The sequence below is a fragment of the Pogona vitticeps genome, chromosome 3, assembly GCF_051106095.1.
Source record: "Pogona vitticeps strain Pit_001003342236 chromosome 3, PviZW2.1, whole genome shotgun sequence".
In the NCBI taxonomy this organism is placed as follows: Eukaryota; Metazoa; Chordata; class Lepidosauria; order Squamata; family Agamidae; genus Pogona; species Pogona vitticeps.
In genome coordinates this window covers 168,336,725-168,351,742 of record NC_135785.1, presented here as the reverse complement: position 1 = coordinate 168,351,742, position 15,018 = coordinate 168,336,725, and the positions used below count along the sequence as shown (strand labels likewise).

The window sequence follows — 15,018 nt, the reverse complement described above, 5'->3', positions numbered from 1 at the left end:
CAAATGATTCAAGTGCAGATTTCAGTCTTCTCAAGCAAAGAGGAGGATCATCTGGGTTCTTGAGATTCATTCCAGGTATTATCTTTGGGATCCTAAAATCTTGTTGCTTAGCATAATAAGTCACAATAGAGTAGGTGAGGATTTAGTGAGTCAACTCCTCCATAAGTTCCATTGATTCAAATAGGCCTACTCTAGTTCCAATTTATTATAAGTAAGTTGGTGGATTTGACTTCAGGCAGGTTCTTCCTTGGACCTTCAAGCTGGATCAAAGAAAAGAAAAGAAATCCTCCTCGTTGGTCCCTCCTGGTTCCTCCCTCTTCCAACAGGAAGTTTTCTATTTTTTTTAATTGTAAGGGATGCAGCACATCTGCACTGCCCTAAAATAGTCTTTAAAAAAACTTTATCTGCCCTTCCATAGAAGAGCAGAGGAAGTGTTTAATATGCCAATATCCTGAAGTGGCTCTCTTCTTAAGTCACTTGATGAGATTAGAAGTTCCAGTAGGAAGGGATTGGACCAAATAGAGTCACTTGAAGACCTGTTCACCATGAGGAGGTGAAGATCATGCCAATTGGCATACTAGACCCCATTTAGCTCACAGTAGTGCTCTTCAAAAGAGCCTGTATAGACAAGTCCTTTTTATGCTTAGCAACAGGATTCAGCCAAAGAGGCTTATTCTCATTGATTACTATCTTAACATTTCCTGTCATAAGAGGTCGACAGAGCAGTTATTTTGGTTAATATGGCTCATGAGTTCAAAGATTAATAAACAGTATATAAAAAAACTGTTTCTTTTGGATATGGTAAAAGTTTATGTCAACAGATACTAATATTTTAAAATACTCTCCCTAAATTTCTTTACATTCACCAGAGCTGGACTCAATGATCCATAGGGTCCATTCCAGCTCTGCAGTTCTAAGATTATTATTATTAAAATTGACTTTGGGGAAACACGTGCAAACAGCATTAATACATGCCTTATAATTTCCTGTCTTAGTAACAACCTAATTTGAAGCGTCTGTAAACACCTCCAGATAATTCTAGAATTCTAGGGCAGAGTTTTCCCCCAAATTAATGCATAAAACATGGCCTTTAAAACCACAATTGTAAGTAAACTCTGCTAACATTACAATTAGCATAAATTTCCACTGGCACATATGACAACATTTCTGAAATGTCTATGTGGACCACACATATCAATAATTATTATTTGCTGAAATGTGAAGAAACTGAACAAATGTGGTTATTTTTGAGCCATCATAACTCAGCTAATAAAAGTCAGTATGACTCCAAAACAATTGGTGGATTTTTAAAAAATAATAATATATGTGTTGGTTGTTGTTGGTTTTTGGGCTGTTTGGCCATGTTCTGGATGTTTTTCTTCCTAACGAAAAGCCTACAACAACCATCAGATTCTGGCTGTGAAAGCCTTTGAGAATACAATATATGTGTTATCTGAGAGGAAAATGATAGTAAATGTTAGATGAAGCAGAAATGCCATATTTATCTTTATCTACCTGCCAACACTATCTCCGGTGGTAGCTAATTGTTGAGGACCATAACAAAAGAAGGCCAAAGCAATTAAGTTAGATTTCTTCAAAGCAAGCAATGATACTGGTAGGCGGATCAATATCTATGCCTGTAAATGGAGTTGGAAATGAGCAGTAATATCTTATATTAGCCAACTGGTCATAGTCAGCCTCATTCAAGAGGTTTTCTGGTTGAGCTGCTTGAATTTGTCTGTGATAACCAAAGCAAGCATTGACTCGTTACAATCCTGGAACAACAGCAAATGTTACTGCCATCTGAAGGCCATCGGTGTACTCAATGCTCTGCCCATTCTGGGCCCCACTGGTCTTGGAATCCATGCAAATTCTTTGGAAATGAATGTCACAAAGACGCACGTCATGAGGCCACCACCGGATCTGGTTTGGGCATGACTTGGGCCCACTCCAATATATCAGCACAGAGGGACTCCACAGCATCTAACCGTTCAATCTGCACTAGTTTGGTGAGCAGTTCAGGAATACTGTAGCCTGCCGTGCTGATGCGGTCGAAGAGCTGCATGCCATCGGTCATGCCCCCAATTTCGTCACGCTTCAACCCAAAGCTCTCAGCAAGATGACGCCAAGTCTTCACAATGGCTTTTTCTGTGTTATACGTAGAGCTGAGCATCCTACTGGTCTTCTCCAAACAATCAAATGGTAGCTCTGTGGGACTGAGGCCTAAAAGAAAAGTTTAACATTGGATTACAAAGCCTGTTCACGTTAAAACTTGGAAAAGTTGCTTCTTTTAGACTACAACTTTGAATCCCTAGTCAGTATGCCCAGTGGCCATCCCACTCAGGGCAATGGGGGATTTGTAGCCGAAGGGAATAACATTTCTAAGCTATGCATTTTAAAGCAGTAGTACATCTTATTAATACAAGCTGTGTACATGTACTTCACTTTGCTAGTGTTGGACATATCATGTAATTAACCTTGTTACTCTAGCATATATATTTTCCCTCATGCTGATGATTCTTCCAGGATGTTTCATTTCCCCGCTGTCCCTTTTACTTCACCTTGTAGTGGACGCAACAAAAAAGTAGCTCAGTTATTATTTTTTGCTTGGCCCCATGTAAAACCAAAATCTTCTTTCTTCTCTGACACATTTTCTTTAACCCAAAGCAAAAGACTGTGGTAGAGCTATTAATCGAGTCCTGCTCCCAGCCTTGACATGCTCTTTCCCGTCCTCATCTTCCTGACACCTTTCCCGCTGGTGTAAGCTTACAGCCAGCCATCATAGGAGGCGAGGAAATTAAAGCAGAGGTGTATGCCCAAGGCAAGAGCTGCAAGCCTCCAACTCGAGTAAAGGCAAGAAGTCTCCATTCATGAGCACCAACAAAAAGAACCTTACCCTTTCTTTTTAAAGGAAATATTATTTTCACCTCAGGGGCAACACATATTTTAGGTAAGGGTGACATTCCTTTTGTGGGGCCTACGCGCTTTCCCATCTTGTCTCTGGTTAAAAACAAACCTAGCTCTGAGAGACAGAATTCTTCAAAAGCTTCTTCTGAGGCAATTTTTAAAAACCAATGCACAAAATGGCTTATGGAGAGGAAAAGGCATATACAGATATAGGTTGAAAGGTGAAATTAAGCAATCCATTCTGTACCTTCTGCCACAACCTATATGGAGTTATGCTATGTTTGTCCCTAAAGAGCACATGTAAAGGAAGAATGAAGAACAAATTCACACAGTGGGACTTTCTCCCCATCTCCGCTATATAATTGCCTTACTACCGTATGTCACCAGAATATAATCAATTCTTTCCAAAAAACACACCTTTCCCCCCCAAATCTCCCCTTAAAGGTAGATTTATCTGTTGGTTGTGACACAGATAATGGGATTATAAATTAATGTTTTATTTTTATGTATTTTATTTTTACCTACCTTCTGCAACACTGCATACATTAGCATACAGATCGAGAATCTTTTTCCTCCGGCTCTGTATCTAAAGAAAATAAAAGACAAAAACATTTATTTCTTAAAGAATGGACCTTCATACTTCTGCCAGAGATGTGTGAGGAGATAGAGGGAGATGGGTGACCGTGTGGTATTTTACTCCTAGAGAAGTAGCTAAACATTTTGTTGACTTTTGGTACATTGTGCTGCATCCTATGAATCTCTGCTGTGGTGGTGTTTAAAGGCACATATGTATTTAGCTTTTACAGCCATGAAGACAGGCTTGGTGTTTTTTTTTAAAGTGTAGACATTGTCAGACAAAATAGACAGAGTAGCTGAATACAATTATCCCTGGTCAAGAAAGGAGTTCAGTGCCGTACATAATTTGCTTCTTTAAATCATACATAGTAAGAGAATAAGTTATACATGACAAGTTTAAGAAATCTAGTCTGCAGAATATAAGTGACCAGGCTACAGAATATTTCTTAGGAGCTAAACAGAGACATGTGTGAATGAAGCATACGGTGCTCATCCACAGAATCCAACCATTTTATTCCCCGATGCAGATATTTATGCCTTTTCCATAGGCTCTCTTGGCCTTCAAAATGCACCCTCACTCAGCTGCACTGAGGCAGAAAGGGCAGAAAAGGCCTATTTTGAAAAGAAAATTATCTTCACACAGTTCTCCATCCAATCCTATATATCTACTTTTGTTCAGAGTCCAAACTAAGCTAGACTAATTTGAAACACAGCATTTCAAGAGAGGCCAGGGAACGGACTACCAGGAGGTATCTGGGGAGCAATCACTTCTCTTTATACTGTTCATCCTCTTCTCAGCCCACATGATGGGCAGCATGAAGTAACTCTCACTGTGAACATTTAGAAGAGGGGCTGGGCAGCTCCAGTCACAGGCTTTGACACCAGAGCCACACCATGGTCAAAACCTGGTGGCAAAACATCTCAGCAGTAAACCTTAAAAACTCTTTAAAACAAGCAGAAATTATTTTATTTCAAAGCGTGTTTTCCCTGCCTTACTGCTGAATTTCAGCAGCAAACTACTGTACATATCCTCTTTTAAACCAAGCATGTCTCGCTTGTTTTGAAGGGCTTATCCTCAACTGCCATAAAAATGGCTAGATAAGGGAGGCTACATGCAACTGGTTTGCAGGTTTGTTATTTAAACTCCTTGACTGTAACATACTAGGATTGTACATACGTTATGTTACTGGATGAATGGCAAGGGGAGAGCAGGAACATTCCCATTGATAAGTCTTGGGGCATAATCTTGTCCATACCCACCCACACATAGTTGTGAGGTATATGTTCACTTCTCTCTTAGAGGGGAGACATATTGTTAGAAATTCAGAAAATAAATATGCAAAGCTCTCTGCCATGTCTGCTGTGTGCTTTTAGTGGGAGTCACAACTACCAAAAATGACAGCTTGTGAAGATATGATAAGCAAATTCCATTACAAAAGCTGAGAAATTGGAATTAAGGGTTCATGTTCTGCAGTACGGAAGCCACAGCAGGCTTAACAGTCTAAAGTAAACAAACAATTGCACAGCTGGATGTAAAATGGATATTGAAGTCTAGCTTTTTACAAAGAGTTCACATTTTTCTCATGCGAGAGCATCTTTGCTTGGGATTCTTGTGCATACATTTTGCTGTTTCGCTCATTGAACAGACATTGTCCAGAGCTGGCAAGAAAAATACATAAAACATGGCCATTGCACGGCTGAAGTCCAGGACAGTCTGGTCTGCAGGCCTGAAGCAGCTGTGGCAAATCAAGTAACTTCTACCTCTACCTTCTGAAAAGGCTTACAATCTGAGCATTAATGGCCTATCAGAAAGCCATTTTGCCATGCCTCATATCATTAGCACATCCAGCTGAAATGTCATAAAATTAGTTTCATAAATTGAATTGCTTTAGGCTCACTTCATTCAGAAAACAGGACTGAAGAAAGATTAATCCCCCGCACCCATCCTCATCCTCATCCCTGCCAACAGCAGCCTGGAGCAAGGAGTCCTGTTTGCAGCAATCTTACCATGAACCCATAGGCATCTCACATGCTAGATTAAACTGAGATTCAAACTACACAAGAAGCTGAGATCTTATTTAAATTTTAAATTATTGTAAATTTCAAAAAGGTAACATCCACACTTCTATTGCTGGATTTGCAGCCTTTCCTCTGAAAGAACCTTGTGTTTTTGATAGCTCCATAACTGGCAGTATTTAAGCAAGCGGTGCTCTCATCCATTCCCGGAGAACCTGCACATATTTAATTTTTTTATATTATGCAAATATAATATTAAAGTATTTTACAGATAGCTGAGCAGAGGGAGGATGTCTAGCACAGTTACAGTGGGCGAAATATCAACTGATTCCTTCTCTTTAGGTAGCTCACTTCACACACACAAAAAGCTCTCTCTCTTTTAGTCAGGCCCATCATTCAAGCCAAAATGTATTGGAGTTTTGTTTGTTTGTTTTTCTTTTCACAATTAAAAAAGGTGAACCAAATAAAACTAGGCTGATTTTTAGAACTATCAGTATCCCTGGATTTGATTCAGAATCATTTCACATCTAAGGGCCAAACTATACATTGCACACAGCCCATCCATCAATTGCATTAGGGTTCTAGAAATTTGATTTGGGTTAGGGTATGAACTATGATACTTCCAAAGGAAGTGCTTACCTGCTAAAGGTCAATTATGAAAGAAAGTCAGCCAGTCTGCAAACTATTGGGTGAAAAGTGTGACATCCTTTCCTTATAAAAAGCTCTGACATTCAGATAGTTTTAGTACTTACGTACACAATCCATCTTCAAATGATTGGGGTTATCATTTGGCCTTGTGTCTATCCTAAAGTAAAAAGGCCAGAATCCTATGGTGTTCATGCAATGTTTGCTTAACTTACAGGTTAATCGAGGCTAATTTATGAGATACAAGGCACCTCTTAGTCATGTGCCTTGTCATAATACTGAATTGACTGCATAATTGAGATGCATGCCGGCTCCTCAGAAATTACTTGCAACAAGGTATGCAAACTTTATCTGAATACTAATAAGCTTCTGAGGAAAACATTGCATTTCTGAGCAAAAATGGTATTATTCATTTGTATTCAAATTGCACCTGTAGCTCTGAATGTTTTTCTGGGTCAAGCTTCTTTCAAAGCAATCTGTGGCTGATCATATTTATATTGCTTGCTTTGTTTTGGTTCTTCACCAAACTGTATCCAATTGACTTACATAAATTCTGAAATAAGCAAGTTGTTCCAGCCTTGTCCAATTTGACATTCATCCTGCTATTAAACACAGTTTGCTTTAATTTTCCTCCATTGTCTCAGCTAATTGTCACTGTCTTGGTATTTTGAGTTTCTCAAAACAAGTGTGGACCATAAAAGGAGTCTGGATGACCTTATTATGTGTCAGATCTATACTGGCTTACATGGGAATAAGTGCCATTGGACTGAGTGGTCCTTACTTCTGATTGTGTACATGTGTATAGGAATGTGTTGTTAATGGCCTTCTGCTAAACAGGTAGAATCACAGAGTTCTGGAAAAATAGTTAGCCAGACTAGGCAGAATTGCTTTAAGATACATGATTTGCTTCCAAAATCTACCCAAAACATTGCTGAAACAATATTCATTAATTAATTGAGAAACTGCAATGAAATTGGAGTGGAGGCGCCATTCCATTACTCCTGTGTCATTCCTCCCTCCACCCCACACACAGTGAGTCAGCCTTCCACGCCTACTGAGCATGCTCAGTCCTCACTGGGGTGTGTGTGTGTGTGTGTGTTCTATACCATATTTCTCTAAAGATTTGTATACCCTTGCAAGCTTTTGGGTCCCCTCCCCTCAAGGATGGTAACACCTTCCTCTTTTGTCAAAGCAATACTACTGTGGCTCCATTAGGTTTGAGCTCAGATAATTGTGGAAGCTACTAGAATGTATGATACATGAACACAGTCAGAAATCAAGCTTATTGTTTCATTTCTGAATACTGTAATTCAATGGCATGAAAACTAGATACAGACTGCCTGGACGCTGTATGTGAAGCTGGAGGGTCCTCTCCAGAGCACGAAGCCTGGGTAAAATAATATGGAGGATAGGCTGTTACCCAAGCAGAAAATCCCCCCTCTCCACATCACTGCAGTAGTCCAATGGAAAGGCAAGAGCCAATACAACTGGTTCCAGCGACGTCATAGGAATTGCCAGAGCGTGACTGTGCACAGTCACGAACTGCCTCCGGCTCTGGATTTTGCCTCGAGGTTAACTCCTGAAGCCTTTTCCATCGGTGGATATAGCCACAAGGCAGTGGAGGTTTGAAATCAGAGTTTTCCTTCTCCTAGATGGGCTGCCTTCCAAGGCTGACGAGCCCCACCTACTTGGACGGTGCCTATCTTGTTAATATATCCACCAACCACAGTTGAGATCCTTTTCTCCAATTGCCTTAAAGCCAAACTACGTAAGGGTTGTATTGCCCTGTGGAGGGCAAACAATAGTTCAGAGTGGTTGAACCCTTTCTACCTGTTCCATGGACCTGATAAAAGCCACTCCCCACCTCCACCTGATATTGGCATTAATCACAGCTTCCCTCCTGCAGCAAATAGCTTCCAGGAGGGAAGAGAAAATTTCATTCAGACCCTGCACTTACGCCATGGATTGATAATATTTATATATTGTTTGTTCCAACCCTAGCCAGCTTCTATCAAAAGAACAATTCCCCACTGAAACATATACACAGAAGCTCATTGATCGCATGCCCTTTTTAAAAATTCAGATGAGACTTACGCCAGTGGATTTGCTGTTTGCAGATGATTTATCTCGAGCCAAATGTACTAAAGACAACAAGCACAGCTCTGGAGTCCCTTGCTTGTCGATAGCAGCTTCTTCATCACTGTCCATACTACGGCTTAGAAGTCTCTCGTTCTCTGAAGAAGCATCATTTTCACTGCAGAGCAAAACATGTGTCTCTAAGATGGCAGCATGCATAATTCTGTCTTTTTCTTAAATTAGCTTACATTTAAAGTGTTTATTCAATATATGCACAATGTTAGGATAACTAAACTGAGCCGTAAGTAAACATTGCTATAGAATTCATGAGGCAACAGGGCAGCTTGTAGGAAAATAAAGAATCTGCGCTTGTATGTTCAGTCACATCCTAGTTACTTGTAACTAGTTACCTTCAGACACCAAGAAATTGCTCATAATTGCAAAGTTACTTTTGGGTCTAACAAGTTGCATCACAGTTACTTAGGTGTAACAAGTAATACCAAGTAACTTTTTGAAGTTACTTCAAAATAGCATTTGAAGGTGCTTTTAGAACCATTTTTGCAGGAATTTTTCAGGTTTTATGCCACTGTCTCATGAACCCTAAGAAAAGTGTTGTCTTTTCTAATTTAGCAAATGTTTGTAAAGTTCAGCATACATAAGAACTGGCCACCAGAGAGTATTCTCCTCCTAGTGAGAACAGTGGAATGCATTAACATGTGACCCAACAAATTACTTGTCAATTTGGAGCAAATGCAGGAATACCTGGCAAGCTGGCTGTCCAGAAGTAACTAATGAATTCCTTTTGAAATGTAAAGCTTCAAGCTCCACTGCCAAATGAATGTGTTCAGGACTGCAGCCAGCCCATTTTCACGTTTCAAGATGGTTTATAAATATGCCCTAATCTATTCCATGACTGTCAACCATTAATTTCAATTGACCTTTTTTCCTTTCCACACATAGATTGATTCTCTTCAGTGATATTAACGGGGACTGATGTATCTGTGAAAAATTACTGTGTGCATCTGGACATTTGCTGTCTATAGATTTAACCCTTTCCTTTAAAAGAACAGTGTTTTCAATTTTGCTATGATATCGATTTCAGTTTTTTGTTTGTTTTTTTTGTTTTTATTACACCGGCCATCTAAACCTCCAACTGTAAACACACTTACTTTGGAGTATAGTTCCTGGACCAAGTGTGAGTTACCTCTGAGTAAACATGCTTAGCAGTACACTCCGTACTCCACCCACCCACCTACGCAAGATATTTATGGTTGTAGAACTGTTCTTCCATCACTATCAACATGTTTGCTTTTATGTGACATACCTCTTAACAACCTTAGCTGGAGTTGCTGTCAATTTTCCAAATTCCTCTTTTTCTGAGAAAATCACCACATTTTCTGCCAATGAATAAATAAATAAATAAATAAATTAATTAATAAAGCAAAACCAAAATTACCAGTGCAGATACAATTGCTTTTGAAAGACTGTTTCAGAACAAACCACCAACATCTTGCTGACTGGAACAAAGTAGTGGGGTTGTATAAATGCTTTTCCAATTATTCTTCTACTAAATGAAATTTGAGTTTAAATAGTTAAAAGAATAAATGTGCACAGGTCATTGCATCTGGCCAATGTAAGCCCTGTGGGATCTGGTGTGTAAAAATCTGAAATTATAAAATGGTTCAAACCTTGCACTTCTTTTTTTTCTTCCTGCATATTGGCCTGGGATTCTACCGTCTTCACCGGATGGCTGGTGCAGCACGCTGGAATTTCAAAAGATGCCTTTTGTTAGTACAGTATTCCCTCTCACCATAGCATGCCGAAGCACAGCATTTCAAAAGTGGGATTCTCTTTACTAATTGGCAGTTACCTTGAGATGAAGTTTTGGTTTTGACAATGTAAAACATGATGATCAGAACGATAGCGATTGCCATTATAAAAATAGTTGACATGGCAATTATAAGAGCAGTGGCAAGATGGCCTTGTCCAGAAAGGTCTCCTGGAAACACAAAGAGAGATAACTAAGACAAAGACTGCAACCTGTGAAATACTCTTTAATTGTTACTTTATTTATTTATTTATTTATTTATTTATTTATTTATTTATTTATTTATTTATTCATTCATTCATTCATTCATTCATTCATTTGTCTAATCTCCTTTCCACCCTTCCATATAAACTTTCATCTATTGATTACAAATAAAAATCACTGTGACATTTTAAAGACTAGCACAATTTATTTGGTGTACATTTTTGTGACCTATAGCCTGTTTCACCTGATCCAGGAAACAAGGGGTGCAATCAGATGGATATTTGTCCCATAGTTTGGTTCAGGTTGGGGATGGGCTAATCTATTCCTATTTCTGATGACCACATGACATATAGGCCATTGTGAACCATTCCATGTCTGACTGATGCCTACCAGCACATTTTGGATCCCTGCCAGTGACTTTTGGGGTGTGTGAGGGTGTTTCTTTATTTGTTTGTTTGTTTGTTTGTTTTTGGTTGTTGTTGTTCAGGTAGGAGCACTTGATTTTTGTTCCGTTCCAGTATGTGTGATCACAGGGATCAAACCAAAGCAAATAGCTTAAGCTGCCCCTTTGCTTAAGCCACTTAACAATCTTGAGAAATGGAAAGCTTCCTTCCTACTTGCCTGTGGAGGAGAAGGGAGAGGAAGTTTTTCATTTCTTTTCAACTGTTTCCCATTTCTTTTCATCTGTTGCTAACATAACAATTGTGAATGCAAGGGTCGCCCCAAATGACATACCATATCTCAAAGCATGATCTCTAGACCAATCCAGGCCAGGATAATTGAGCAGTCTCGTTGCATGCTATAGTCCATGAAAGTATATGACAAATACATGGAAATTAGGCCACCATACAGTTGTAAATGGTGGGAGAGGATGGAAATTATCTATTTCTTTGTTCCAAGCCTAAGCAGATATTTCATAATGCACAAGGAATTCCCAAACAGAAAAAATTTGAGGGGATGGTACTGATGGCCCATCTTAAAAACCTGGATTGGGTATATCTCGAAATTGATTTTCCCAGAGCTCAAATCAGTCCCACTATTAGTTACCTTTTATCAGAGCTGATCATAAGCATTTGGAAGGTTTTTCTACTGTGTTATTTTTAAAGCTTACTATTAAATCCTTTCCCTCTGGCTATAAAGCAAAGGGGTGAGCAGATGAGCATATAGATTGTATTTGATTCATGTTTGGTTTGGTTTGGTTTGCACTATTTTCTGGTGACTACATGTGTTTTAAGTAAGTGTGATTCACCTTGCCCCATTTGCAAGATGTTCCATTCCTTTCTCGCATAGCACTAGCGCTGCAGTTTATTTGGTGCGATTCGGAGTGCTTCTATTCATCCCATTCTGTAGTCTGTGTGGTTACTTAATTGCCTTTTAAGCCTAAAAGTCCTGGACAGGTGAAGGAATTATACGTTCTTCATTTTCTTGGTCATTCACTGAGTCTTCTGAGTGTCCCCTTGATGTATTCTCGAAGGCTTCCACAGCTGGGATCCAATGATTGTTGTAGGTTTTTCAGGCTCTTTGGCCGTGTTCTGGAGGTTTTTCTTCTTAACGTTTCGCCAGTCTCTGTGGCAGGCATCATCAGAGGACAGGAGTTAGAACTCTGTCTGTGTTCTGATGTAGTGTGTGGGATACTAGTACAACCATTGTCCCCTTGATCCTGTGTACCTAAGGTCAACCACAAATCTGGACATTGCTATTTACTAAAACACACACACATATTCTCTGAAATTAATGTCCTTACCTTTGTGCACATGCTGGAAAGGAGAATGGGTACTTGTTCCAGAAGTACTTGAGAAACTAGCTGACACACCAGAGGTCATGCCTGCACCTGTAATAATAAATAAATTCACCACTGATTTTCCTAATTACATTGTAAAATATCAGCCATGAACTGACCCATTTTTGAATTGACAGAGCAGTGACTGACTAAGCTACCTTGAAATTCCTGCCTGTTTTAAAATTGACTTTGCCAGATAAATGTCAATCAATGTATTCGCAAAGGCTTTCACGGCTGGGATCTAATGGTTGTTGTGGGTTTTTCGGGCTCTTTGGCCGTCTTCTGTCCTCTGAAGATGTTGGCCACAGAGACTGGCAAAACATTAGGAAGAACAACCTTCAGAACACGGCCAAAGAGCCCGAAAAACCCACAACAACCAAATGTCAACCAGTTTGTAAACTTACAATGCTGACCCGTGAATGACATTTTGGGACCATTTTGGGACACATGTTAGTTTCTCAACCTAAAGTTTTGCTGCCTTTGATTTGAATGTAAAAGAGACAAAACTAACATTGAAATTTGTGTTTCTTTTTTAAAAGCAGTTAAACCATTTATGGGTCTTGAAAACTGCCAGGTAAACCTTTACAGTATTTGATTCCTCCCTCACCACATGCTTTAATTATAATTTATTTCCTAAGAGGCAAAGGTGAATAAGATGTCCTAGGAAAGATACTAGATATTGTCTTGACTGAGATTCATATTATTGTAGCATTTCCGGTACAATTCCAGTCACTGTGGAGTACGTTTCCAATTAGAATCCTTATGATAGCCTTGACAAACACAGGAAATATAAATCAGAGAGGAATCTCAGACTGACATGAAGACATGTGCTGCAGGGCAATAGGACTTCATTTTGAGTCTCCTGATCTGCAGAGCTTCCCTATTTCACTGGAATAGATTTCCTGCACTTCGCATTCTGACAAGGGAAGGAAAAGCAAGCATTCGTGCCCATGCGAACACATAACCAGGTATTCCAAACTGGGACGTTAAAACACAGATTTCTTCAGAGCTTGAGTGAGTGCCTTGGTTTAGTTATCTTGAGAGCAATGTTAAAAGGAGATGAAATATGCTACTTAGAGGCCCAGCTAAATGGAAAAGGGAAAGACTGTTTAGAATTGCACATATGAGGCAAATTATTGATTATTATTACCAACATTTTAAGATCTTGAATTCCAAGCAAAATAATAGTGTGAGGGGGCATGTCGGCTTGGGGAATTTATATGGATAAATTAATGGCACAATGAAAAAATGACTGATGTTCTGCAGTTCCAGGAAATATAAAATTTTCTTGGACTAGCTCCATCAGACAAATCTGACAGGAAATTAAGTTCTCTAGTAGTGCATGAAACTGTCTCACAGCTTATGAAGTACAGAAATGTGCATGCTTCAAATGAAAGGTATTTTTAATAAAATAAAAACTGTTACACAACATAAAATACTTCGGACAATGACAAAGACAAATATAAATACGGTACACACTTTAAACTTGGCCAACAAAGCATACAATTCAGTGAGTTCAAATGAGTTTTCATACAACAGCCAAACAGACCTTCTCAGCACTGCTAGTTATTAAAAATAATATATGTCCCTGATCATATAAATTCTCATTTGAAATCCAAATAGTAATTTTTACAATGTGTTTAATAAACTAGTTTGTTTAACTAGTCCCTTTCAATAATGTATATATACATTCTGCATAAATTGACTTTAAGCTATGCTCTTGAGAGAAAAAGTAAGGGCCATACCAATAGTTCAAGATTCTGATAGCTCAAGATACCCATTGGGGTGAATGAACCTCAGCAAGCAAACTGAAGGCCTGGTTTTGGATATTCTGGTTTGCCTCACTAGAGACGGGCACAAAATGAACCATGAAGCAAACCCCCACCCCCGCTGCACAAATCAGGCCATTTTGTGGTTCATTTTCAGGACACACCTGCCGAGAATGAAATGAAACACCAAACTTTTATTGGCATCAGTGATTCATTCACTTTGGTTTGGGGCTTGTTGTTTTTGGCCAGACAACCTGGTGCCACTCAACAAATTCCCTAGGCAACGCTGGAATGGACCTAGACCAGTGGTCAGGGAACAGGGGTTAATTACCCCAAATGCGGTAAAAATGAAAATCCTGGGGGTAATGAGGACGGTCACAGCAGGCATTTTATCCCCAGGCATTTTATTTCCGATGATGCTGTGTGTAGGTGGGCGTTCCATCGCTGTGAGAGCGAGCCCTGGTGAGGAATTGCACAGGGCACCCGCGTGCCCTCCTTGCCTCCAAAGTGGGGGGGGGCATACCAGGCCAGCTGGACTCTTTGCCCTGTCCGGGGCTCTCCTTCCTGCCCGCACCCACCCACCCACCCGGTGCGCTGGCAAGGAGGCCCCTTTCCCATCCTGCCTCACCTGAGCTCATGGCCAGTGGACCTGCTGGACCTGCGGCACCCGCCTCCCCTCACCAAGGATGCCCCCAGAAAAGTTTGTGCAGGACTGATTGTCAAGTCAGGCAGCCAACCATGGTGCTCCAAGACTGCTCTCTGGAAACAGCTGATTACAGAAGCTGCACCCTGGGTTTCCACCACCTGGTGGTTTCCCCTCTGCAGCAGCCAGCATGAGAGGAAGACCTCTAGCTAATCTCTGCTTCCATCCTCTTCCCACATCTGCCCCCTTTCTATTCACTCCCCAGTCCACCTCGTGATGAGCAACACTCTGTCTCACATTCAGTCGCATGAACCACTCATTTAATTTTCCCCAAGCCTGCTGATAAATAGCACTTTCTTGGGGGGGGGGGCAGTAAAATGGAGACATCCCAAATCCAATCTTCACCAAACTTGGAGGGGATGGGGAGGAGAGTCATCCATCGTTTCACTGCTCCTGCCCAAAGTGCCAGTTGGATGCAAATCTTGCTTGCTGTGTATTTAGGTTCTCTATCTCACAAAGGCCATTCTACCACTCCCAGAAGTCCCAAATCACACAAACCATGAAATGGTTCATT

General features: G+C 40.1%; 1 protein-coding gene across 1 annotated transcript in view; it reads right to left on the bottom strand.

Annotated features, from left to right (window-relative positions):
- Positions 1 to 330: 330 nt before the first annotated feature.
- Positions 331 to 15,018, bottom strand: part of EDAR (ectodysplasin A receptor) — a 32,544-nt gene continuing 17,856 nt past the window's right edge. The window contains exons 6-12 of the mRNA XM_078391467.1: positions 11,997 to 12,083; positions 10,091 to 10,219; positions 9,909 to 9,983; positions 9,545 to 9,617; positions 8,239 to 8,398; positions 3,433 to 3,493; positions 331 to 2,223 (exon numbers count right to left, since the gene is read on the bottom strand). Of these exons, the coding sequence (XP_078247593.1) occupies positions 1,904 to 2,223; positions 3,433 to 3,493; positions 8,239 to 8,398; positions 9,545 to 9,617; positions 9,909 to 9,983; positions 10,091 to 10,219; positions 11,997 to 12,083 (905 nt within the window). The 3' untranslated portion in view covers positions 331 to 1,903. The remainder of the gene's footprint in view (positions 2,224 to 3,432; positions 3,494 to 8,238; positions 8,399 to 9,544; positions 9,618 to 9,908; positions 9,984 to 10,090; positions 10,220 to 11,996; positions 12,084 to 15,018) is intronic.